A 25445-nucleotide genomic window follows, 5' to 3' on the forward strand; every position below is an offset into this window, starting at 1 on the left:
GTTTGCGGTCCATTTTACATTGTCGACAACACTCCCGACAGCCGGCTGTTCGGAGTTCAAGTTGTTTTCGATGAAACAATTTCGATAGACGATTACCCAGAGTTTAAACGCCTAGAACATTTACGTATCCTTCAGTCAATAAACTATTGAAACATCTTATGCACGAAAGTATATTCTCAGTCGCATCGCTTGCTTGAAGCGAATCCTGACTAACAACCCACCCACTACCCAATCCGTGGTACTTATGGGAGTGTCACTGAGTCGGGGCCTTCCGTTAAGTAAGTACCACATCAACACTTCCTTTCTCATCCCAAGTTACGGTAAAGATGGTCGTGGCCCGCAATGGTGGCTCTCAGGCGAAATTCTCGCTTGGACTGGATCAATTGTTATTCCCAAACAATGCTCCTCAAGTAGTCTGGCTGGAAATGAGAGTCATCAGTCTGCAATCTACGAAGTATACCGTGCTTACGCAACGCAACGCAACGCAAAGAAATTTTTTTCAATGTCGTGTGATATGCGGTTCTTAATTATCTCTTATGTCCATTTTTTCCAAGCACTGTCAGACTGATCATCCTTAATCTGGATAATCAAGTATCCCATGTCATAACCATGGGATGCACTTATATATACATCTCAACATCACTGCACGAAGCATAATTTCCTAAATCTCTTATCTTTTCTCTTCAGCATAACCCAGTACGTAGCGTACCCCGCACCTTGCAGGGCACTAGACATGTCCTGCACGAAGCAACTCTGCACGATCTAAACGTTGCACGAAGAAAGCTGCACGAAGCATACCTTGTACGAAGGGTATTCAGTGTAAAGCAATCTCTGCACAAAGCACACTTTGCACGAAGCAAACTTTTGTGAATTAAACTGTATCCCTGCATATAGCACAACCTAGCACGTAGCATAACCTAGCACGTAGCATAACCTAGCACGTAGCACACCGCGGCACAAAGACCTCTTCACAGAAATAATATTTTCCGCAACTCATGCTATTGAACTAATAATTTCAATCAAAGGATCGTTTGTTACGAAGCAACACTCGTGTTGAATACACATTACTTTTCCAGTGCTTTTTTCTATGCCATCGTATAATTCTTAGCTTCTTTCTTCTCCGCATTAATTATTTTTTATATTGAACATCCCACTAGTCAGTTGACCAGCGATGAATAAAAAAATAAATTCGCAAGTATTTTCGACGGCCATCTTTTTCACTATTCATTCTATTTTTCTTTTCCATTTGCACGCCATTTTGTTTTACTATAGGACGCTTCGTTTGTTCCGCATTGCCATTAATTTCAGTAATCTAATTAGTTAAAACTTTTTTATTCTAGCATGGCGCGGCACTAGAATGGTGGTTAATTTTGCACTAAGCACAGTTTTCACCCACCGATTTTCATCCTCGTCGCCATTGTAACTCCAGTCCGTCGCGCCCGATCACTCTACAGCACGCCTTGCTTACTCGACCACGACCGATCACCGTAACCGTCTGAATCCAACTCTCTCGTCGTACACACTCTATCACTGTCGAATGTGTTTTCTCTCTTCATCCAACACGTCAAGTAGACCCGTCACTGAAACTCAGAGGATTATCTCTTTTCTCATGTATGCGTCAATCTAACCGTTACAAGTAACACTAACGTAACTTTTCACGTAGCTTTTACAATAAATTTCAATAAAACCTATATGAACTATTTGTAATTTTTATATAGCAGATGGAGGAAAAGATTTCGTTGATCACACTAATACAGTTACAAATTGGAAAGTACCCTATAAGGTACCCTTACACGAGACGTTAGTTAATGTCACTTTTGAGCAGTAATGTCACTTTTAATGATCGTGTAAGGTGAGTAATGACGGAATTCCCATACATTTCCAGTAAGCCCAATGCTTAGAAATGACATTTTTATTGCGCGTGTATGGGGGTGTAGAAAAATGCAAAATTAAAACATATTTTTTCATCTTGAGCATTTGAGTCATTAAATAAAGAATGAAATACATCTTTTCGATAGAGCTCATCTTTCTAAGTATAACAATATATTTGCTCTGGGTGTGTTTATACAATTTATCTTCCACTGACCGGCAGTGTTTTTATGGAAGAAACTACAGCTGAATTGGAATTCCAAACGGAACATGGCGCCTCTTTGTTATTCTAGTCTCTTTACAGAAAAGTTAGTGAAATGATATTTGGCAGTGTTGCTATAAGCCTTTCTATCCCCGTTAAAAAAGAAATGGTACCAAATTATTTCGTGAGAAAAAAAAAAACTTTTTGCACCGCCAAAAGCCGGTTGCGGTGTCGTATTTCGCGTTTTTAATGATGAAACCAATTGAAAGTCCTTTGGTTTGATTTCACCCCCGCTCTGTGACTGGTAATAAAGAGGGGCTCTTCCAGCCTTTTCACTATGAGGAAATATGCCAGTCTCTTCAACCACTGAAGAGTCAGTCATATTTCCTCACAGTATACCTTCCAGATAACTGCAGTAGTACAAAGCTACTCCTACTACCCGAATGTTGGTGGCTTGAATTCCTGCACAAATGCTTGCCGGCTGGGTTGCTTCGATCTTTGCTACAATATAATCGCACTCACAGAGACGTGGCTCAACGACCAAACTGTGCCAAATCAGGTAATCGGTTCTGATTACAAAAGCCTTCAGATACAACCGATGCTCTCTCAACAGCCGTAAAACATCAGGTGGAGGTGTTTTATTAGCTGTGCACGTTGGGTATCTTGAACGATGAATAGACATAGCGTAGAACAAGTGTGGGCGACAATAAAACTAGAACATCAAGCTCTGTACATTTTCAAGGCCTACTTTCCATTGTGACAGAATTAGCGAAACCTCATCGATTGACGTACGTTCTCAATCATTATAGCCGCCATCGTAGCAATGGTGCAACTTGCTGACGAGATCGAGCATCGTTTGCCATTTATTGTTTGAAAACAATTTCTTGTAAATGATGATTAAAGCAATTTTTATGACGCATTCGAGCATTTCAAGCGGTATCTGGCTAATTAATAATTACTAGAGTAATGTTGACTTCCCATGCTTCACTCATTGCAGGCTTATCCACAGAGACTTTTGACTTCACCCTGTAACCCGTGTGATTGTATCTGTCCAAGATTTGTCAAGAAAGTGTCTGTGAATTGTCTAAAGATTGAGCAGTGCGAGAAGGCTAGAACATAGCCAGGAAAACTTGCCACAATTTCTGCTACCCACCACCAGGAGCTGGATTCAGCAAATACCCCCCTCACTATCGAGGTTTACTAAGATGGATCCGCTGGTCCTTGGATGATATACTTTCGGCCAAAGCATTACTTGGCCGTGACTGATATTAAAAAAAAATCCGATCAGATAAACTGCGCGTAGTCGTGACGATCTACATTCCTTCTCGAAATGTGGAGATTGACGGATTCGTAAGTGATGTGAGTGTAATTGTCGATGTCCTGGTGAATGATGGCGTTGGCCACCTTAAGAACCCTTACCTTCAATCAGTTAAGATTTTAGAATGCAAGTATTTGCAGTCAATACCCATGATCCCTATGGTTGTGACCACCCGCTGATTGTAATGCAATCACCACTAGTTCGGGTCCATCGAAACCAATCAATGTTTCGTATGACCTGGCACGAAACATTGATTGGAAAAGCTACGCTGCCGTGAAACCCAAAACTATCGACTCAACTCAGGTACTTCCCCCGGAGGAAGAGTGCAAGATTGTATTCAACTTGATTCTCGATATCGCGATTCAAGCTCAGACGAAACGAGTACTCTGCGCGAATATCCAAAAACGTTCTCCCAATCCGTGGTGGGACAAAGAGTGCTCAGACGTATACGCTGTGAAGACCACCGCGTGTAAACCCCACTCCGGGATGGGTTAGACTAGCGATTCTCAATCTGGGGTCCACGGACCCTTCATTCCTAACAAACTGAAAATAACATATTGATAACATACAAAATCGATGTTTATCCGCGGGGGTCCGCAGCAACCCAGGGTGATTTCTAAGGGGTCCGTGATACGGAAAAGGTTAAGAGCCGCTGGGTTAGACACTAGCTATCGCCAGTACGCGACGTTAGAAGTGCGCACGAAAAATTTGATAAATGCCAAGAAACATAATCACTGTCACCGGTTCGTCGACGAGTTGACAAGAGAAACATCGATGAACTCTTTGGGACATGGCCCAACGTATGCGAAACCAAAACAGTATTAACGAAAGCGTGGAATATTCAAATGGTTTCAACGAACAGTAAAACTCATAAAATTTCCAGAAGCAATCGTGAACTAGGAAGATTGCTACATTCGATAGAGCCTATGGGATCTGCGAAACCTTGGTTCAAAGGGATGGATGTAGGTATAGTGATTTCGTTCGTGTGATGTCCCGACTCATGTCAAACAATTACACGCCGGATGCCCATCTCCGGCGTATTGGGCTCGTGGACGCTTGTGGCGACGGCTATCACGACATCGAACATGTTGTCTGGACGTGCACCGAGTACAGTTCCGCTAGGTCTCAGCTAATGGATACCCTCCGGGAACAAGGCAGACCACCCAACGTCCTGTTTCGAGGTGTCATGTCCCTCATCTATCTCTTACTAAAATCGATCGATATAAGAATTTAGGCCTCATTTTTTCTCGTTTTCAGAAGTCCTCTGCACTGCTTTTGTGGAGTCGACATGCAACCAGAGCTACTACCTGATCGTCTTCATTCTCTCCACTGTGCTTGCTGAGGCGACAAGGACCACCCGACTTTCCACTGTGTCCTGTCTTGGCAGTCCAAGGCTGTCATAACCGTCTACGATTTTCCACAAACTGTTCTTCTCTTCTCTGCCGTCGTTGTCCACCCTTTCTCCCCTGTAGCCGATATTGCTGTTGCATCTATGCTGGAATCAACCATCCCTGAAAATGTTTTCGTCAAACAAATAAGTGTTTGTAGTAAAACAGGAAATATTAATATGTTTACATTATTAGCTTTCCATAAAACTTACAATGTATTTATTTTATTTCTCTTCCCTCCCCCCTTAGCTTTATTATTTGATTCCCCATATGCATTGAACTGTGTTTCTAGTTCCATGTTGTCTAAAATTGTGCCTTATTTTAAGTTAGCCTAAAAATTTTTCCTTCGTTTTTAAATGTAGCTTTAAAGATCTTATATTGCAATCCCCTAGTATTTAGAAATTTAAGTAGAAAAGTTGGCACCTTCGAGCTATAATTGTACCTTGCCTTTCCAAATAAACAGACCGAATAAAAACAGTATAGCGATCAATCTAACAATCTCCTTTCCACTATAATAACATAGTTTGACAAAACAACCCACAAATTTAGTACCGAAACATATCTTTATCATTACATCCGGCTCCGCCACGCAACAGATCAGTAGATAGCCGATCGCCCAAACGAGTGGATCATAAACAATCGACCAGCTCTGCATGTGAGCAAAATATTCTTATTCTTCAACAACAGCCCCCACTAGACCAACACGCGAACCATCGTCTCTCAATGGTCTCCAGTTGCTTCGACTAGGAAAGAACACCGGAACAGACGCAGCCAAAATAAAAAAAAAAAACCTCAAAACGGAGGTCAAGGCTTGCCGCGACGAAATATACCTACATATAGAAAGTCACAAGTAAGTAAACAGAACCGATACGCGTGGCCTGCTCCCAAGCGGCAGCGATGGTAGCATTCAAAAACAAATCAGTGAATCGTCGCCTGCTTCGATGTGTTGTTGAATACTACTCAAATAGTCGGGGTACTATACTCACACGTACGCGAAACCAGTTCGGTTATCATCTTCTAGCCACCTAACCCATAGGAGCACTAAACAACGCATACTACGATCGAACTGCTAATTAGAGTGTAGTAAATGCTTGCGTTCGATTTGAATCATTTCAATCGCAAACGAAGGAACGTGCAGTGTCCAAAAAAACCGGTGTTCGTGAGTGCCAGGGAAAAAAACTGGTTCCCCTGACGTCATAATTTGTTTAGGATAAGATTGAAAACGACGACGACGGTGATGATGATGATGATGGTGCATATCATATAGTGGTTTGAGCGGTTTGATAGATTACGAATGTGAAAAAAAACTATAAGGCATAAAAACACTTTTGAAACAGCCCAAGCACGCGAAACCAGAAATAATAGGCTCCGCGACTCGCCAGTGCCGAAAACAAGCGCGCAGTAACAGATCGAAATTTTCAAAGCTAAGGTGAAGTGTGATCGTGTGTGAAGCAAATACCCCCAAAAAGTCGAAGTGCTGTCGAGTGCTCTGTAGTGTTACGCTAGCGATACAGTATTACGTTTGGGAAACTTAATTTCATCAGTCCACGTGAGAGTTTCGTCCTAGTGCAGCGCAGTGTTCAAAACGAGTGAAAGTGTGTCCTTATTCAAACGGTGGGTGGGGTGGTTATGTCGATTCTCTACCCTGGTGGGTCGGTTCAAGAGGGATGGCTTAGGGCCAGTGCTGATATCATAACTTTAGATTTTAGCAACCCTTTCTTGGTTGTGTGAGTGAGAGGTTCGAAACTAATGTAGTGTGCGTACTGATTGCTGTCAGACGATCTTGTACTGTTCTTCTAAGCTCTAGTGTGGAATTGAGTGTTGGTGAAGGAAATTACGAGTATCAGTACTACAAAAAACAGTGAGGATAGTAACATTTGAAAAAAATTGATGTATGAAATAAGGTGTGTCTGTAACCTGCCTAAATCATACCTTCGGGAAGTGATTTTCTAAGGCGAAATCCATCAGGACACCATTTAAACCCTTTTTTTTTGAATATAATTGTAAAAGTGAAAATGTACTTACACTTATCTGCTCTCGTGTTTGAATGTTTTGAAATCTATTTACTTCACTATTTTTACTTTCAAAGTGGCAGGTATTTTCTGTAAACAAAATAGAAATTATTTAGTATACAAATATTTAAGATTCCTTGCCTAGCACTGCTACGTGAATGAATATCCTAAAGCTTATAAAGCTGTAGTGGTCTGCTACTGAGTTAAGTATTCATTTTGAAAGCCAGTGAAACAAATCATCACCGATCTTTTGTAATGCAAACATTAGCTTCTGCTCTCTTTCACCTTCCTCCGCAAACGTGTCAACATTCAAAAAACCAGCCTACTTAATGAATACGCACACATACCACCCTCACTCGGTGGAATGATGAAATCGGTGGCCTCTGTTTTGACAAACTCGCCATACCCATAATAGAACCGGAAAATCTCTGATAACAGACCTAACCAGCTGGTTTTCAGCGAGTGCGCTCTAAACTTTCTCCTTCATTATCTATTCTTTCCACCTTAGGACATTATCATACGCATATCGCAGTGTTAGTCAAAGGCCGCGCGCAGATGAACTGACATGGCACTAGATTACGAGGATCTCCCGCGAATGCAATCGCTTACGCCTGACCCCGAAACGATTTCGCTGAAGGGCGACAGTGCAGAAGTCAGTAGCAATGACAAAACGAGCGAAAACATAGTTGATATTGGTATCGATAGCAGCAGCAGCAGCAACAACATGGCCAACTGCGATGCGATTAGCAGAAGTCAATCACCACTGTTCAGCTATAACAAGTATAACCTTAAGGTAAGCCAGTTTTAAATATTATCGTGCGCGTTGTAAAATTTTTTTATGGGAGAAAAACCCCGAATCGCCTGAAACTGGTTGGGACCGGTAGTAAATATGTTGGCGCGTGTTAGCTTGACACGTGTCTGTTTACATAAAATGTTATACAACTTTATTTTCAAAAATGATCAAACTATCCAACAAATAGTAAGAAAAAAAATATTCCAGGGACCGTAAAATTATAGTGTTTTTGGTATACGAATCTTTCAAATCAGAATTCACAAATGTTCTCATCAATCCCGCTTCATCACTTTTCGTGTCGACAAAGTTTCACTGTACATAATACATCGCTGCGACGCTTGTATGGAATATGCGAAATATTCAGGAATATGGTTGTATGGTGTTTAAAAATTCATTAGAAGGAAACGACAGAATGATATAAGCACTTCCAGAACCGGTATGGTGGCCGGCATAGCGTCGTTGATAAGTCTCTTACCTGGTACGTAGTCTGGGTTCGATTTTCAAGCCTCATTCATAAAATAAAATTCAAATAGGCGATGAATTATCCAATAAGAACTAACAGCAAAAATTGCTGTAAAGACTATAGAGTCCGATTATCTTATGGTTTTATCGATCGCCATTAGTTAGTACTATAAAGCAAAGGGTAGCTTTTTCATTGCAAACTACATGCTGATTGCTGGTCGAGAAAAGGGTAACGATTTGGATGTATATCACATAGTTGTGGTACATCTAAATGCTCAATACTTATTGGATATCGGTGTCTGGGGAGCAAAATGAGTCATATCTGAAATATCAAACACGTTTTAATATCAGGAGGATTTTTTTTCTTTTCAAAGCACATTGGAAAAAAGTAGTGAGCTTTTAGACATTTGTTTGCTCTGAAGAATCTGAAAGCAAGAAGCAAGTATTAGAATAAACCACATGTTTGTTTTCCATCCATAGAGGCGAACGAAGAACCTCAATTTTACCTTGTTCAGAAATAATAGGTTTATTCCAGTACACGAAAGTCACTCTGGAGTAAACAGGAGCAATAAATATTGCTCCTTTTTACTCCAGTTTGCTGCTAGAGGAAAAAAAAGAAGAGTCCAGGTACGATTTTCTTCTCTAGTTTCTCCTGGTACTGGAACAAAACTAATGGTAACCCTAGTAATAATTGAGGTTTTATGGTAATTTTATAGCCACTCATAAAACTTAAATTGCACTTGTAGCATGCTATAAAACTTCAATTGTTACTTGGGAATTAATATGTCGTTCTAACCAGATTTATATCCAATTCTTTATTGTTATTGTACTGGGCCTACCAATTTTAGAGGGCAACGGTCAGGACTTACAAAGTAACTTGGACAAGTTATTTTTTGTGATTATCAAGTTGATATTATTTCCTTGTCCTGATACTAGGTGTAAACCAACAGAATATCGTTTTCAATAAAATTACAATTAAACTATAGGTTTGTTCCAGTACACGGAAGTCACTCCGGAGTAAACAGGAGCAAAAAATCTTTGCTCCTTTTTACTCCGGTTTGCTACCAGAATAAGAAAAAAGAGAAGAAAAGAGTACAGGAACGATTTTCTCCGGAGTACTTCCAGTTTCTCCTGGTACTGGAACAGCCCTTATATTTACCTGTAGCCATAATTGTAACCATTGCCAAACGTTGCAGAAACTAGCCAACGGTATTTCTTTCGAATTCGTTTTCAAACTTTCACTATAAGTTTCGAAAAGTTTTCAAGTAGGTGCCGCGTAAACCATATAACATTATTAATAGCTTCAAGTCACAGGTTTTCGTGACAACTAATAAGTTACAATAAATTTAAAAATAGCGCAAAATTAATTGAAAAACAATCTTGCGACTGACTGTACTGATTCACTGTGCACCAGATGACATAATCACGATGACAGATCTATAGACCAGGGTGGCCAGTTTGACTTTCGTAAAATTACATGACAATACACTGAACGTTTTTCGGTTCAGGCAACGACTCTGAAATTCAGAATATATGACTCGACATTTCAATTTTTCTTTGTCACATATTCATGGCAGTTTTATTCCAATCTAACACGAGAGCTGTCAACAGCATTCAAATGCAAGCTTTAAATCTCTTCGAACAAGGGCAGTTACATGAATCTCAAAAGGTATTGCTGTTACCGGAACATCATTCACAAAAAAACACTCAGAAATTAATGTTGTTGTTACTTGAAGCAAAATTGAGTAAGGTTCTAACCCCAACTGCTGTCAAAATGTATGAACTGACTGCGGTTGGAGTTGTAACCAGAATCAGTTTCGGCATCAAGAAAATCTGTCATGAATTCTCGACAAACATATGATTACGGCCTAAAAGTCAATCTCGACAAACATATGATTACGGCCTAAAAGACAACTGTCAAAATCCACTTTTAATGGAAATTCCGGACAAACCGATACTAGCTGAATACATTTCACAACAGTTTATGAAAGAGAAAACTTTTCTCTTTCGTTTACTACCAACATCTGTGATTGACATGTAACGGTTTGTCCGGAATTTCCATTCAAAGTGGATTTTGACAGTTGGCTTTTAGGCCGTAATCATATGTTTGTCGAGAATTTATTTTTAATGGAACCTCCAATGAACTCCAACTCTGAAAAATTTAGTTTTCAGCAAAAAGCAAACGCAAATTCTTCCAAGAACTTTTCTAAAATAAAAAAATAGGTATATGCATTTTTTTTCGTATTTTCTGTCTTTAACAATGGAAAGTGAATTCGGATAGATTAAGCGGTCATCACCTTAGAGTACAAAATATTTACAAGGTCGTCCGCTTCCTAAAACTGGTTGCATAATGAGGATAAAATATATCCTATACATTTATTACGACCGTTTCTTAGTGATAATACAGATCTGATAACGATACAGGCTTATTAGGCACGTAATTCAAACACAGGCTTTAACGATCATTCTAAATATATTTGTGGTTGGGACTGTGGCCGTATTTACGACGATGGCGCCACTGACATATGGACAAGCATGCGGGGGATAGACTACTAGTGCAAAATAGTTCCTAAGCCTGAGGGGTAACACTTTACCAAATGAGTGTTTAGGACCGTGTATAAAAGGTGGAGCTAGTGTTCTGGGAAAATGAGCGGATCGATATTTTAGAGGAATTTCCTCATAGTATTAAGTCTGTTAGTATGTTAGTTTCCAATACCATTAAGTTTTCTAAGGATTTTGCAGAAATCCAAGCGTAGAGACGTTTTTGTCGGATGCTCCCAGTAGTCGTTTTATAATGACCATTTCCTCTTTACATTCAAGAACAGTCGTTCCGTCTGGTATTTTGATTATTGTTTTGAAATTTTTGTGTTTGGTATTTGGTGTTGACGATGGTTTTAAACTGAAGCAGCTTGGAAGAAATGCTACCGGCATTGAGTGTGCCAATAGATCTGATGCGCAACGAACCGGAAGATTCCATCAAGAATCAAGTCGAATTTCGTACTATCTGTCGTTAACATTTTTACAATCAATTTCAACGTAGGATGAATTGAAAAATCTGTTTTTCCATCTATTTTTTATAGGAATTATTTTTTTTTATTTCTCACTTTTTTATTTAAGAATGAGTTATCTTTTTATGTTGTAACGACATTCATTTACCAAGGGACTGGAAGGTGTGAAATATTTTCAATATTGAGAGCCATGGTACTCAAGAAAAAGCAAAGATGTGGATGTATTTTGTGACATTGAAACTCTTGAATGAGCTAGAACCGTCACTCACACATTGCATGCCGGAGTATTTTTATTTGATCGTCTATTGTGTTTGACTCAGCAACAGTGCCATATAGTCACTTGTGTTCATTGAACATGGTATCGGCAGCTTTTCACTCCAGCTGTTAGATCCCCACCATGATACATTCTTTTCTCCCTTTTTTTTTATTAAAGACTAAGAGTGAGTCATTTTTTGTTCTATTTCATGGTGTAACGGCATTCAATTACCAAAGAACTAAAGGATCTGAAGTATTTTCTATAATAAGCGCCATAGAACTCAAAGAAGAGCAAGGATGAATAGAAAGGACGTTTAGAAAGGCATGGAATAGGATCATATGAGCAAGCTTAGAGGTTCCCGATGACAACATTTTGTCTTCTAACGCATGAGTCAGGATATTTTCGCATTTTTATTGAATTCGAATCATGTGTCCCTATTCCACGCTTTTCTAAACCTCGAAGTGCGGAATCTATTGCTTCAAACTTTTTTGCAAACAAAAACTCAACAAAACCAAAAGTTTTTTTTTACAAATCTTATGAGCCCTTTCAAAAGTTAATATGGATTCATAGAACAAATCCTACGCTTATACATTTTAATAAGCTTTTTACTCGATCTCCACGATGACCTATTCCGTTTATATAATACGTAAGATATAAGTTCTCGGTATCATCAAATAAAAATATTAGTTGTATTTGGTTATCACTTTCCATTTCCATTTGTTGTAGAAAAGGTTATTGTTTTTGTATTGTAGCATAACATTTGATTTTACTGTAAATAATGTAAAATTACTGTATTGTCACAGTGAAATTATGTTTTTATGTTTGACCCCAAAAGACGGATTGAATTTAATGGTAATCAATATTAACATAAAGAGCAAGGATAAATCCGATTATGGCAGATCACTTGATCACTCAAATCAGTGAAATTAAATGTATCCATCAAAATAGAAATTCATAATTTATTCTGCGTTGCATGCAATGTATTTTACGTTGCGTATAAGACGTCAAAACCCTACAAAAAATCTAGCCCTACATTCAACAAAATGTCGAACAAAGTGGATCAGCGTGGGACGTTTGTTAAACAAACTTTTATGCGAGGGACTGCAAAATTGATACAAAAATGAAATTTAAATGCATTTTTTCGAATTTGATGCAAATTTGTTATACATTCCTAGAGTGATCTGCCCCTAGGATCAAGTCCTAATCACAGAGAACAGAGACATAAGCTAGAACAAACTTTCTCGAAAAACCTGTTATGTATTAAAAAAACGAATGAACTCCTTCAGATCGAGTAAACATCAAAATAAAAACCACAGGCGCGGAATTTAAACTATAAATGGTCGTATCCTGTGATAGGTAAATTCTCCGGTGAAATTTTCTTTACTAGTGTACTAAAGACAGGTTTTTGATAAAAACAAAACTTGCTCAACATTTTTCATACCCCTACAAGCACAATATTAGAGACACCCTACGGAACACTGTCTCGTTTGAGCAGTGTAGCCGCCACTCGCTTCTTCGCAGTGGCACCATAGTGCCAGTATAGCTGCCAGCACAAAAATGTGACGTCTCTGCCTGGCTGCTCACTCAACCTTCTGTCTATGTGTGCGTGTGGTGGGGCTTGCGTCGCGATGGTTCGACGACGACGAACGGTGATGACTATTCATTACGCTGTGCACGGTCGGAGGACGGATGGAAATCGCGATTCGCGACCGTATAGGAATAAAGGAAAGTTTTTCTCGAACTCAAGTGCCGTATCGTACCCGCAGAAAAGTGTGTAAAGTCACGAAATATCTCGATGTTCCACCGTACGGTTGCTTGCGATCGCAAAAGTTACGCGTAAGAACGATTCCGAATCTGGTGGCGATTGGTGGTCTGCTGCTTCTCTCTATTAGTGTTGAACAGGTCGATAACCGGTGTTGGGTGAAAAGGTGGATACAAAATTTCCCAATAAGCAACATCTGGTTATTTGGAATTGAAAGTAAAATCGTGTTGCTTGGACGACTGGAAGAACCACTGGAAGGTTTCTAGTGAGTTTAGAATATATTGACAGTTCAAGGCCTGCTACGTCAATGTTTTGATATTGAACTAGTGTTGTTTTGTTGTGCGAATAAAACCAGCAAAGGAGTAGTGAGCCGTCCGACCGAATAATTCCGGATGGTGAAATTCGTCACGACTAGAGTCGTGGTAGTGATAACAGTGACAAACGAAAAACTTTAAATAATTGATTTGAATTTGACTTGTCGGAACGATCCAGTATCATTTAATCGATATCTAGGTTCTGTGTTTTTGTACAATTCCGTGTTCTGCTGAACCTCACACACAGGACGGTAATTACCGGGAGATAGGTGAAGAGACACACGCGGAAGCGAAGCCCCGAGGGGGGCGAAAGGCACTACTGTAAAGAGCTACCTCATTCGGTGACGTACAGCGCTAGTGCCTGTGGATGGATGCGGAGACACGCAAAACCCAGCCTGTCCAGTGAGCCGTAGTAGAGTACCTCGAATCCTCTCAGGTTGACCATAAAAGTACTGCTACTGCTGCTGCGGGTTCGAATTGCAAATCGTGAGGGCCTTGATGATGAAACACCGGAGAATGGTGTAGTAACCAGCGAGACTATGTGCAAATACGGCGAAGAAAATTGAGGACAGTATGAGCTTACTGTTTATATCGAGTGGACAGCGATCGCGACATTTTTGTTAAATCAAAACATAGGTAGTCAGCAATTAACCAGTGCAAGTGCTTACTTCGACGCTGCCACTATGGAAGTAATTATCAGGGACTGGCTGCTAGAGCCTTTAACCTAGATCTGACGAAAGCCAGAAGCAACACTCACACCTGTAGTGTAGTGCTGTGCTGTGTAGTAATGAGAAAGACTGATTCATACACATAGAGTGTAGCCTGTGCGGACCATTTTTTTGTGTTTTATTTTTCCCATTCATACGCACCTCACTTGTTTTTTAAGTCAATGATCTCAGCGGCTGTGGCTGCGTCTTCAATTTCGTGTTGTTTTTAAGAAAATCACCCCATCAGATTTTGCGTTTGATTCCGCCTAAAATAAATCACCGTAGTAAACAATGATCTCGCATAAGAAAAACTACGTCGAGCAGTTGCTTCACCTGGCGCTAACCCTGAGCCTACTGCGAGTGGATCCTGAGAACTATCTTGATCTGCACTGGGAAACACGTCTGGCTGGAACCGGCGTTGGTGGCTGGCAACTGGAATTGCGCGCTGCCCCTCTTTCCGATCAAACCTACGTCAATCGAAAAGCCCTACCATCCATAATCGAGGATCTAGCCAGATTTGATACGCAATACAATGTCCCTTTCAGACACTTTGACCTTCAAACCTATTTGCTCAACATCCAGAATTCGAACACTACGAACCAAACATCCTCGGCGCGAGCACCCTCCCCTGTACCGATTCCAGCTCAGGAAGCACCAAATTCAACAACATCCATCACTGTCGACCCAGTACTTTTGCCAAACTTTGAATCATTCGATACGGAGGACATTTTTCTCAGCTCGGATCCTTTCGCCGATAGTAGCTCGATACTGGAACAGAACATGGCCGATCTAAACGATTTTGGGGAAGCTCCCATTAACACCTACGCACTGGATATGATCCCTCTGAAGAATGAGCTCCCAGCAATGTTCGAAGATCTGCTGCGGTTGCCCTTCGAGCCGGCCAGCTTTGCTGCCGCCCATGATCAGCATCAGTTGCCAGAGGGGGACGAGGCTAGCAGTTCTCACGAGTGCTGTCAAGCGTGTGATGCACGCCATAAAGCTATCCCTCCGGTACGGGTCAAGGAGGAACGGTTGAGCGAATGCGAGGGCGAAGATGGGTGCAATAAGACTGCTGCCAACGGAGTAGTACAGGTGAAACAGGAACCTGCCGACGAACAGTTGCGAATTAAGAAAGAGGAACCCGACGACGACGACGACAAGGATGGGCAAGGCGAACTGAATGTACCGGTGACTGCTGAGCTGACTCGGGAGGTAAGTGATAATTTTTACTGGTATTGTTAGGGGAAAGTGAGGCACTTTGCGGGTCTCAAGGGCTGCAAATTTTCTATTCTCTGATTTGAGACACGACAAAAACGACACACAGATCCCGTGTACGGTTGAAACAAACTTGTTCTGTCTGATGTCCCGGTTAGTACAGAAGTTCTGATTTCTTTTACCGAAGAGGACTACTTAGCTGTCAGTTACTGATGAGGAGAATGCGAAACGAGGGTTTACTGGTTATTTAACACTTATCTGCTCAAAAATAAACTGCTCAATCTGGAGGGATGTCCGGGAAACGAACATGTTCGAGATGTCATATTGTTAGAATACGGTCTAAAATCAAGGTATGTTTGTGTGTTTAGAGTACAATGCAGAAATTGACGTATAGAAGCTTTAGTTATCCGTCTACTGCCTACTTTCCCCTACACATTTACGCGGATGTGCGGCAACAAAAATCCACCATCCAAATATCCTAAATTTGCAGCAGACAAAATTTCACTTTCACGTACTGTTTTTTTCGACTCGTTGAAGTAGCTTTACTCGGGCGAACTCTCGTGTCGTGGCTTAGCAGCGCACATCATTACATCAATAAACGTAAATGCCGCACCGCACTGTGATTCCCATGCTTCGAGGCGGCCAATCGTGTTAAGACATCAGATTGAATAATGCATCGGATGCTGCCGCATGTCTGCCTTCGAACTGATACCGAGTCTGTCTGTGTGATGTTTTACACTATCTGACACAAATGTGAAATTCAATAATAACTCGAACTGTTTTTTTTACTGATAATTAGTGTTAAACAGAAACCATCGATTGAATTCATTTGTGATTTGACCGTTCGAAGGTGTCAATTGAGTTCGTCGTTTTTTTCTGCTGCACGATTTTCGTTGGTTTTCTTAGTGAAGAGTGGTCTTGCAGTGGTCCTTCAGGAGAGAAATGATTGTAGGTAACATTTCTGAATTAAATGATTTCCTAAAACTTTGAAGCTCATTAGCTTTCCTCGGTTCAGATTCGCTAGATTCAATGTTTTCGTTGGAATGCTAATATTTTCTAGTCAAGAGATGCTAGCAGAGGTGCTGGATATCAAAAATTGTAATTTTCTGTGCTCAGATTAGAGAAGGCAAGGGTAAGACGTAGTGTTCGATTCCCAATATATGCGGAACCCATTGGAAGTTTTATATCTTATAAGGACAGTAGATTGAGCTATATTCTTATAACAAGTTTCCTTCAAGTGACGGGCTGGTTATCCACGCTCCCTTGTCGAGTACTCAATTCGAAAAATACCTCGAAAAACTCCTGTAGATAGCCCAAGTATCGATAGAGCCCGCAAGTCGGCACAGTGTAAGGGTACCAAACGCTTCCAATTTTTTTTCTGACTGGAGCAGGGAGTCTTTAAAACAATAAACCTCGTGCTCCAGTAGATCCACGCATGTTCAAATCGAATTCTTGATTACACCATTGATCTCACCCGTGTGGGTTGGTATATAGACACGGTACTCCGTCGTAAAGATTTTGTCTCCTTACTGTGAGGGGACACTTTGTCACCTCAATCACTCATCAGGTTATCTTTTGTAGTAGGGGTTCCTGTTTGCTATACCTGTTACAAATTGCCCGAATCCATTGTTGTCGGAAGCCAGGTGTTTGTCTCAGTCCGGTACTACATTACTCATACAGCTGATGATTCGCATGGGACAGTTATCCATACAATGCTAGGTGTTTTAACATGCCTTCTGAAGTATCGCTTTTTTTGAAGTGCATATGTTCCAAGCTCACAGCTTCATATTTAGAAAATCGATTAATTTAAAGACCCATTGCAGCCAGATCATTGAGAAGATCGTACAAAATTAGCGACCAGAGTAGAGATGATTACGTATCTTTATGGGAACATCATCTATTAGCTGTTGAAGTTGCTTTGGATTCTTCTATTGTGGTTGCGATCTCCCTACTTTTGAGCATTGGAAGGATCAAGTTCCCTATCGAATTTACCAGGGCCTGTTGAATTACATTTGGAAAACGCGAACAAGACCCCATCAAGTTGATATAACCTCCTACCGATGAGCACAGATGGCGATTGCTAAGCGTTGCGTGTATCTAATTCGGGATAGATAAAAGTACTCCATGGCCCTATGCTGCTTTCAAAATGGATTCAAAAGACTCGTCAAATGCATCTTCAATAAGAGCGAATCAGATCTAGCGAAGCTTAGGAAAGAATCAACGAATGGAGCCTAAGAAATATCCTCAATGAACAGTCTTCTGGAACGAAAGGGAATGTTAGTAGGACAGTCGTTATTACGGGGGGCGGGTACGTGTTCAAGGGGGAAGGAACTGCCGAAATTACGTTTGTCCATACTGCATTGAGGTATCTGTCGTAATAGAAAGACTCACCCCACAATAGCCACATTTTTTAGCATTTTCTATGCAATAGTCATCCTCATGATTCTCTGCGCAATTGTCATACCGAGACTTTTGACTACAGTGGTCCATTTGCGCAAACAGCGGAACAAGCCGATGATAATTTTCGAAGAAGTCATTATTAAACCTCAAGCAGGAGATACACCATGTACTGTCCAGTGCGTTTGCCATTCAAAATATTTGCCCACAAGGAGTCCTTGAAACAGCCAACCCCATGTTTCAGTAGATCCACGCATGCCAAACTCGAATCGGTGAGTGCACCGTCGGTCTCAACATTGTGAGCAGGTATGTAGACGTGGGAGACTTTAGTGAAGGGCTTGTCGCCCTACAACGATCATCAAGTGATCCGATACAGCATCGGATACGGGACAATAGTTTGAGTCACATGGGAGGCAGATAAACGAGCGGAGGTACAAAATGCCAAACTTCGACAAGAACGTATTTGTCGAAGCATTTAGATCCTCTTGAACCTAAATGCGAACTAGTTGACGGCAGCATTAACAAGGGGTGTGTGATGCGAACATGCCGAGGAACGAAACGTGCTGTACAGGGCTACAGAACCGCTCTTAACAAACTAATCTTGATGAGCAATCTATACAAGCTGCTTTGTGAAGCATTGCCACAAAGCCAACGTGAACTCTCGGGAGGAGTTGCCTACAAAGTCGCCGTGACGGAGATAGAAAGCCTAGCTGAACTAGATGAGAGATGCCCGGAGAAGACTTCCTCTTCGTTATAATCGATGGGCTGTCCCCATCTGTCGATCTGGCCGCTTCCACCATGCAGTGAGCAAAATAATTATGAAGACGAAATCCGGAAAATTGACAAAGCTAATCGAAGTGGCGAAAGCTATGAAAGTGAAGAAGACGGAATCCCAAACATGGTACTGAAACCAGCGATACAGGAGAACCTGGCTATGCTCAGGACTACACTGCAGAAATGTATCGATGACGGTAGCTTCCCCGATAACTGGAAATGACGGAGACTGATGTTGCTGCCGAAGACGGCAAATCCTCCTGTAGTTTTTGGATGCCATATAGGTCTGTTGAATTTAATTGGAAACTAGTAAAATGAATGACCCTTAACAGGATTACTAAGTACACGGAGATTGTGGACCCTGTCTCTCATGCAGCTTGGCTTCCGTAAAGGTAAGTCTACAATGGTAGTCACCTGAGACCTGAAGAATACATTCAGCAGCTGGGAAGCAGTCGCCTATTCACTGCACAGCATTCAAAGTCACGTTAATAAAAATAAACAAACGTGAACCCGATGTACCATTGGCTCAATGCAAAGTGCGATGTGTGCTATCAGCGGGGTAGCCACCAACCCAGATAACATCTTTCACAGTATGTGCCCTACGGGGTAGCTTGTGAGTAGACTAGATCCACCGCCGGCCACTAGATCCAGTAGATCTGGGCGAAACGGGGAGCTAAATAGTAATGGCTCGCGAAAACAAGCCTCGGGATCGGGATAAATCCACCGCCAAGTAATGCACGGTAGGGTGGATTCTTATAGGCTGGGAGCTAATTGGCTCACAAAACAGATATAGCTACCTAGAGAAATTCCACCGCCGGGGAGCTCTCAGTCGGAGTAGGGTAGTCTCATCGCGCCGGATAATATCCGCATAGCACTCGATAAAGCTAGGAGCTAAATTGATCAAATGAAAGCGGTTATCGGTGTCGGGAGAAATTCGGCCATCGGAGAACTCTCAGTCGGAGTAGGGTGAGTTATCCGAGTAGATCGTGATAAAGCTGGGAGCTGAATGACTCGCGTAACCAGGAGCTAAATGGCTCATGCAATCAGCGGCTCACTGAGACGAGAGCTAAATGGCGACGTAATAACAAATGAATGAGGTGCTACGAAAGTACAAGACTCCCCTGACGATATAATGTAAAAAAGGAAAATAGTTAGATACGAAAGTGAGTCGTGAGTTCCACACAGTGCCAATACACTACAGGTCAGGGTTTTTGAAGCTGTTTAAACCTTACCATAAAAACAGTATGTGTCGCGATGAAAAAAACGTAAAACACCATGAACGAGTGGATGAATTGAACCATGGTAGGCCAGATCCACCACCGAGGACTAGATGGAAAAGGTAGCGTGAAGTACCAGTCGTTGGTGTGCCAGCGAAACTGAAGCCCGAGTAGATCGCGACTTAACTAGAAGCTAAATGGCTCACACAACTGGCATCGGTATGAGGAGAAATTTCGCCACCGAGGGACTCTCAGTCGAAATTGGGTTGATTCACCGCCGGGTACTAACTATCTGAGCTTACGGAAAATCGATTCAAAAGTCTAGTTTCAGAGTGATGGCATAGTCTATTTTATAAAAGAAAGGCAAAAATGCACTGACGACGTTTGATATGAATCATATGAAGTTTTTAGATTTTTAGTTTAGATGTGGTTACGCACTCCGTATTCAGATGGTGAATCAATAAAGGGGTAAGAAAGTGACCCCGTTGGCCTGATACCACTTTAGGACAACATTTGAATAGTGTCACGAAGCAAGATCCGGCCAGATGATCGAAGGGCCACTCCTTATGTTAGATTTCCCCGTTTACAGTCCCGGTCGTCACAAATGGCGTACCTTAGTTGCCACATGAGCAGATCGCTTGCCAAATCAAGTATTTATTGGTGTCGCCGACGCAAAATCATAAACAGCTGTTCGCAGCGAGCACAAGAAAACCGTTCGGCAGAATCAAAACAAACCACCGCAACATAGAACAGTTCGTTCTGACCTAAAGAGGCAGAAGGAAAATCAAATTACATTCAAGTGCGCCCAATGATGAGTCAATGCGCGCTCACGCAAGGGTCATATATGCTTCATCGGCATTTTCGGTGCCACTGCCGGTCACAGCGCATTCGAAGACGATAATTATATCGATATTTGACTTCGCGCGGTGGCTTGGATAATAAAACATTTGTGCAGAGTTGACAACAATATTCATTGTTAACATTCTGTACCAAAACAAATCCAAATAAAATCGATTCAAAAATCGATTATTTGTAAATAGCTAGCTTTAGGAAAGTAGGTATATAAACCAAAAAATTGTATAATAAAATCAAGTTGAAATCGAGCAGTCGAAAGTACCACTTCACTCAGACGAAAATCCTTTACTTCGTGTCCAGACCCTGGAGTTCTTCGTTGGTTTTTCCACCTTGTTAAATCCAAAGTCAAATTACTTCCTTGTTTGTAACGCAAGCGGGGAAGCAAATTGTCTTACGACCAGAATTAGTATTGGATTGTTACGCAGAACGATACTAACTGGACGAGGAATTCCCGGCTTATTAAGCTATAGCGTGTGGTATTTGTAACGCAGGTGCCACAAACTATACTTAGTCTAGAATTAGAAGTGGCTTGTACCGCAGGACGCTTCTAACTAGACCCAGCACCCCCCTCTGCGGCGAAAGATCGTTCGGCGGAACGATAATTGGCATACTTTGAAAGTTTCTGCTTCCTTACTTCCCCCGGAACGTCACACTCGTGCTGGGTGGTGCAGAACAGTAGCCCCGGAAGTCCCATGATGAGACAATTTGGAGCCTTCTGCACTTTGTACGTAAGTAGTCTCTCCCGGTCCTTGCCTCTCTGCAGTAATGATTTGAACTGATTCAAGTTTTTGACCACATCCCTGACCGAAGCATTGGGATTCCGCTTAAACGCTTTCACCACACGTTTGCGATCCTGATCACTGGTAGAACATCAATTCTGACCGAATTTCTCCTTTCGTCCGATGCTCAGAGCTTGGTAGTAACGTTAAATCACACGACTCACCGTAGACTGCGCGATTCCGAGTTGCTTTCCGATGTCCCGACGAGAGAGCTGAGGATTTTTCAGGTGCTTGCGCAAAATCAAATTCGTGACGTTGCATTTTGGGTAACGCCATTTTTTCAATTTTCGAAAAACTGACAACGATAAAAATACAGTGTAAACCGTACACTCTAAACTACTTCTACCAAAATGTTCAAGACAAAATACCCAATGGGTTATATTCTACAGCGTTTTTCTCCGCGATACAATTTGATGCGGGACGCCATCTATGAATAATGTTCTACGACAATTACTTGTAGCAAGTCTCGTCCTGCTACCTAAGCCATATTTCTTATGTTCGAATGCATGAAATATGCCTAAATAAAAGAGGAGATGAACGAAAACCAACAGGATTAAGTTAGCATTATATCGGCTTTATAACTGTACTGTAATGGCACTGAATGTAAAGCAAACATCCTTTAATGATCCTTGAAGTGTGCATGAGTTATATAAGCTTTATATACGTATATAGTGCTGGTGATAATGTTACATTTCTGTTGTACCTGTATGCAATTACGGTGTTAATATAGAGCTTGCATTGTAAATGCCAAAATGTAGTTTTAATGCAACATAAGCGCAATTGTATTGCCAACATTGTGCAGTGGCCTAATTCTTATGATGACTTGGGTCACCAAGCATTGCGGGAGCAGGTAGATTGTTAGTAACGATAAAAATTCAAAATTGTGCTGCAATTCGCGTTCGGGCGCAATTTAAGATTTTAGGAATATTCGGGCGCCCGGTCACCAGGAGGCTCATTAGATGCCCAAAGTACATTTTAGGAATATCGCTACGGCGAATAGCGAGAAATATCCTTAATTTAAATTTTATTTTTACAGAAGGCAAACTAGCAAAAGCAGTGGAAAAAGTTCAGCAAATATATATGAAGAATGATCAGAATTAATTAATTGATTCCGGAGCAATTGGATGTAAGATACTGACAACACACGCGTGTCAATTACTAGAACAGGATTGGAGACAACAAGAACGAAACTAATTTACAAATTTTAAACAACAGTTTGCTAAAACAAGCAAATGCAGATATAAAGAAGGGATTCCTGGTTTTGTCGTAGTTAATAATGTAGTGCATGTACAGCTCAAAAGCATAAAAAGTACTTAATACAATAAGGAACATTATTGTAATGAACATGATTTAACACGTCGCAAATTGATAACTGGTTTTTGACGCTTCTAGCGAATTGTCAATTCTCAACCCTTATACATGATTTAACAATCATAATTCCACTCAGACAAGACCATGCGTCTTTCCCACAGCCATTTAATGTCCTGTGGATTAGTTCCATAGTTAGTCAAATAAACACTAAACGAACAAAGAAATTAGTTTGCTTAGTCCAAAGAAATGTCAGCTCGATAGGCAACACCCGGTGGATACGTGTTCACGTAAATTATTAAAAATAGATGATAAGGGACGCAGACGAAAATAGCTGACCACCGCCTACAAACTTGGCGCTAGAGATAAATCGAAACTGACACCAAATTGCCGTCAGTGAGACACTAAATCCAAACCAACCACACAACGTATGTTGTGGGGCTGATTGCAAGTGATATCTAAACAAAGCAGACGCGCAAAGATTCCGGAACGTTGGCGAGAAAGTGAAAACGAATTGATTTATCGTCTAAAACTAACTATTCGCAAGTTGGTGCTAGTTACTGACGAGATGAATTCGAAACCATTCCAGAATGCTCCTAGAATGGCTTTGTGAAAATTGTTTTCTATTGTTCTGCACCAAAAATAGCAAAAAAAACGTTTTAGGGGCATTCCGCTATTCACTGGTACAGATTGCCTGCCAATCAATCGAAATATATATATTGTTATGCAATGCAAACCGATCCCTGAACCTGTTTAGTACTTTTGAGACGGTTGAATTCAAGATTTTCTCCCGTTTCTTTTAATACTCGACATGGGTAGTTCCGGATTTTCCATGTGTCTTGACCACTTCCGATATTGATTAATAATCACCTTGCCATTGCCAAGAGGAGTCGTATATTGAAAGATGCTACTCCAAGAATCAGTGAATATATAATGTGCAATTTCAGCTGGCTCCCATCCACAACGGAATCGAAAACGGTTAGTCGCTCAAACTCAAGAATTCGTACACACAATACAGTGAAAACTCGATTTTATTAGTCCCCTATTTTGTCTATCCCCGATTTTATCAGCCTCATATTGATAGTTGGTAGTTTGATGGGCTCTAGCAGACGAATCAAGTTGAATTCGAGTAAATCCTTTCTTGAGTATATTTTTCTTATTTTAGTGATGCGAAATATTCAAAAATAAAAATTTTGCTCTGTCAGATCCCCTTCAGGGAAACTAAATAACCAGCAAAGGTTATGAGGTTATATCCAGGGACTAAACAAGTGTATTTTAAGGTTCGGTATATTAAAAAGAAAGTAAAATACTTGTCCCGATTTTGTCAATCTCCCCGTTTTATCGGCCTAAGATTCACCAAGGGGTTGATAAAAATGGGTTTTTACTGTACAACCTAATTTGTATCGTACACCTTATCCGTGGCAACCCTACTAGTAGAATTTATACTTTCTTTGTGTCCCTTTACTAAGCCGATCTGTCTTCTACTTCAGTAGGTACCTCCATCGTTCCATCTCAGCAAGGGTGACTCATTTCCCATCTACGTTTTTTTGTCGCTTCAGTGTACCTAAAATTGTTATTATTTACTAAAGCTCTTCCGTAATCGCACAAACAACATACTGACCAGTAACGGGGAATTTCCCCTTTCATTGCTGGGAAATTCGATGAAACGATTATTTTTTGGCCCGCACCGAAATGTTCTCCCAATCGGCCTCAATCACCTCACGTTTTGTGACCCCCGAACTACTTTTTCACGTGGGTGAGCGTGGGAAATATTTTCACTCTGTTCTCCGCTAGATCACAGCTGATTTGTCAGGGACTCTCTTTGTTTACTAAATAACGATGGCAATGCCTACTGCGTCGAATTGAGGCCGTAGTGGTGACACTTTAATTTCGAATGGGACGCGAATATATTTCTGCTTTTTTTCCTGTTCAGAACGATCCAAAGCATCTGTCGCCGAGCATGCGAACACAGGCAGGAAAATCCGAGAGGTAATTTGTACTATTCGCCCTGTAGCAGTGTAATGTGAGATAAAAATATAAACCCGGCGTTTTCGTACTGGTTTGTTGCGCTTTTTTTTGCGCTTCGTCCGGCCGCTGAAAATGCATTTCGCTCGATCGAATGTAAGGATGTTAATGTGTATACTAACAGCGGGTGCAGATAAAAAGCACCGAAAACAAGCGCACGAGTTGAGTGTACCCACAAATACTCTCGCTGCAGGCCAGGGTCAATGTATTCTATCGGGTGCCCCTTTTTCCCATTCCCCCGCGTTCGTTAGCTTGACGGCGCAATTCAGACGGGGGGAAATCAGTTCTGATGGGAAGCAAAGATCAATGACTCTTTTCGCATGTCTGGATTGGATCACCACGTAATTATCTAGTTATAAATCTGTTTTTTTTTCTCGTCGCGACCTTTCCACGAACCTTGCCTGGGACGAAAGTTTATTGTTTATATCCCACTAGTACCTTTCGCAAGGCACTCTTCGATCTGAACCCCGCCGATTGTGCTGCTACGCGCGCGCGGGATTAATGTGCAAGTGCAACGATGCACGCGGTGGATAAGATGAGATCAGCGTTGACACAGTTTTGGTTGGAAAAGAAAGACAACTCCTCACACTCGTCTGGTCCGGTGCCATGCGGTGTAAAATTGCTGCCCCGTCTAAATGGTGAATTATTTGCGTTCTCCTTTTTGGACAAAGAAAAAACCGGTGCATTCTAAATAAAATTAACTGACATGTGCGCTAGCACCACCAGCGAAAATGTTTATCCCTCAAATCAAAGTGCTGCGAATGCAAAAGCCGCGGAACGTTCA

General features: G+C 41.2%; 1 protein-coding gene across 3 annotated transcripts in view; it reads left to right on the plus strand.

Annotated features, from left to right (window-relative positions):
* The first annotated feature begins 5424 nt into the window (after positions 1 to 5424).
* The window catches only part of LOC131676670 (segmentation protein cap'n'collar), a 130979-nt gene continuing 110958 nt past the window's right edge, over positions 5425 to 25445 (plus strand). Inside the window, exons 1-2 of one of the 3 annotated variants that reach the window (XM_058955907.1) lie at positions 5425 to 5627; positions 7298 to 7582. In XM_058955907.1, coding sequence (XP_058811890.1) covers positions 7355 to 7582 — 228 coding nt within the window. In that variant the 5' untranslated portion in view covers positions 5425 to 5627; positions 7298 to 7354. Of the gene's footprint in view, positions 5628 to 5878; positions 6392 to 7297; positions 7583 to 12922; positions 15304 to 25445 lie in introns of those variants that run through there. The other 2 variants (XM_058955906.1, XM_058955905.1) reach the window with 2 other exon arrangements.

This window comes from Topomyia yanbarensis, chromosome 1 (assembly GCF_030247195.1).
Source record: "Topomyia yanbarensis strain Yona2022 chromosome 1, ASM3024719v1, whole genome shotgun sequence".
NCBI classification, from domain to species: Eukaryota; Metazoa; Arthropoda; class Insecta; order Diptera; family Culicidae; genus Topomyia; species Topomyia yanbarensis.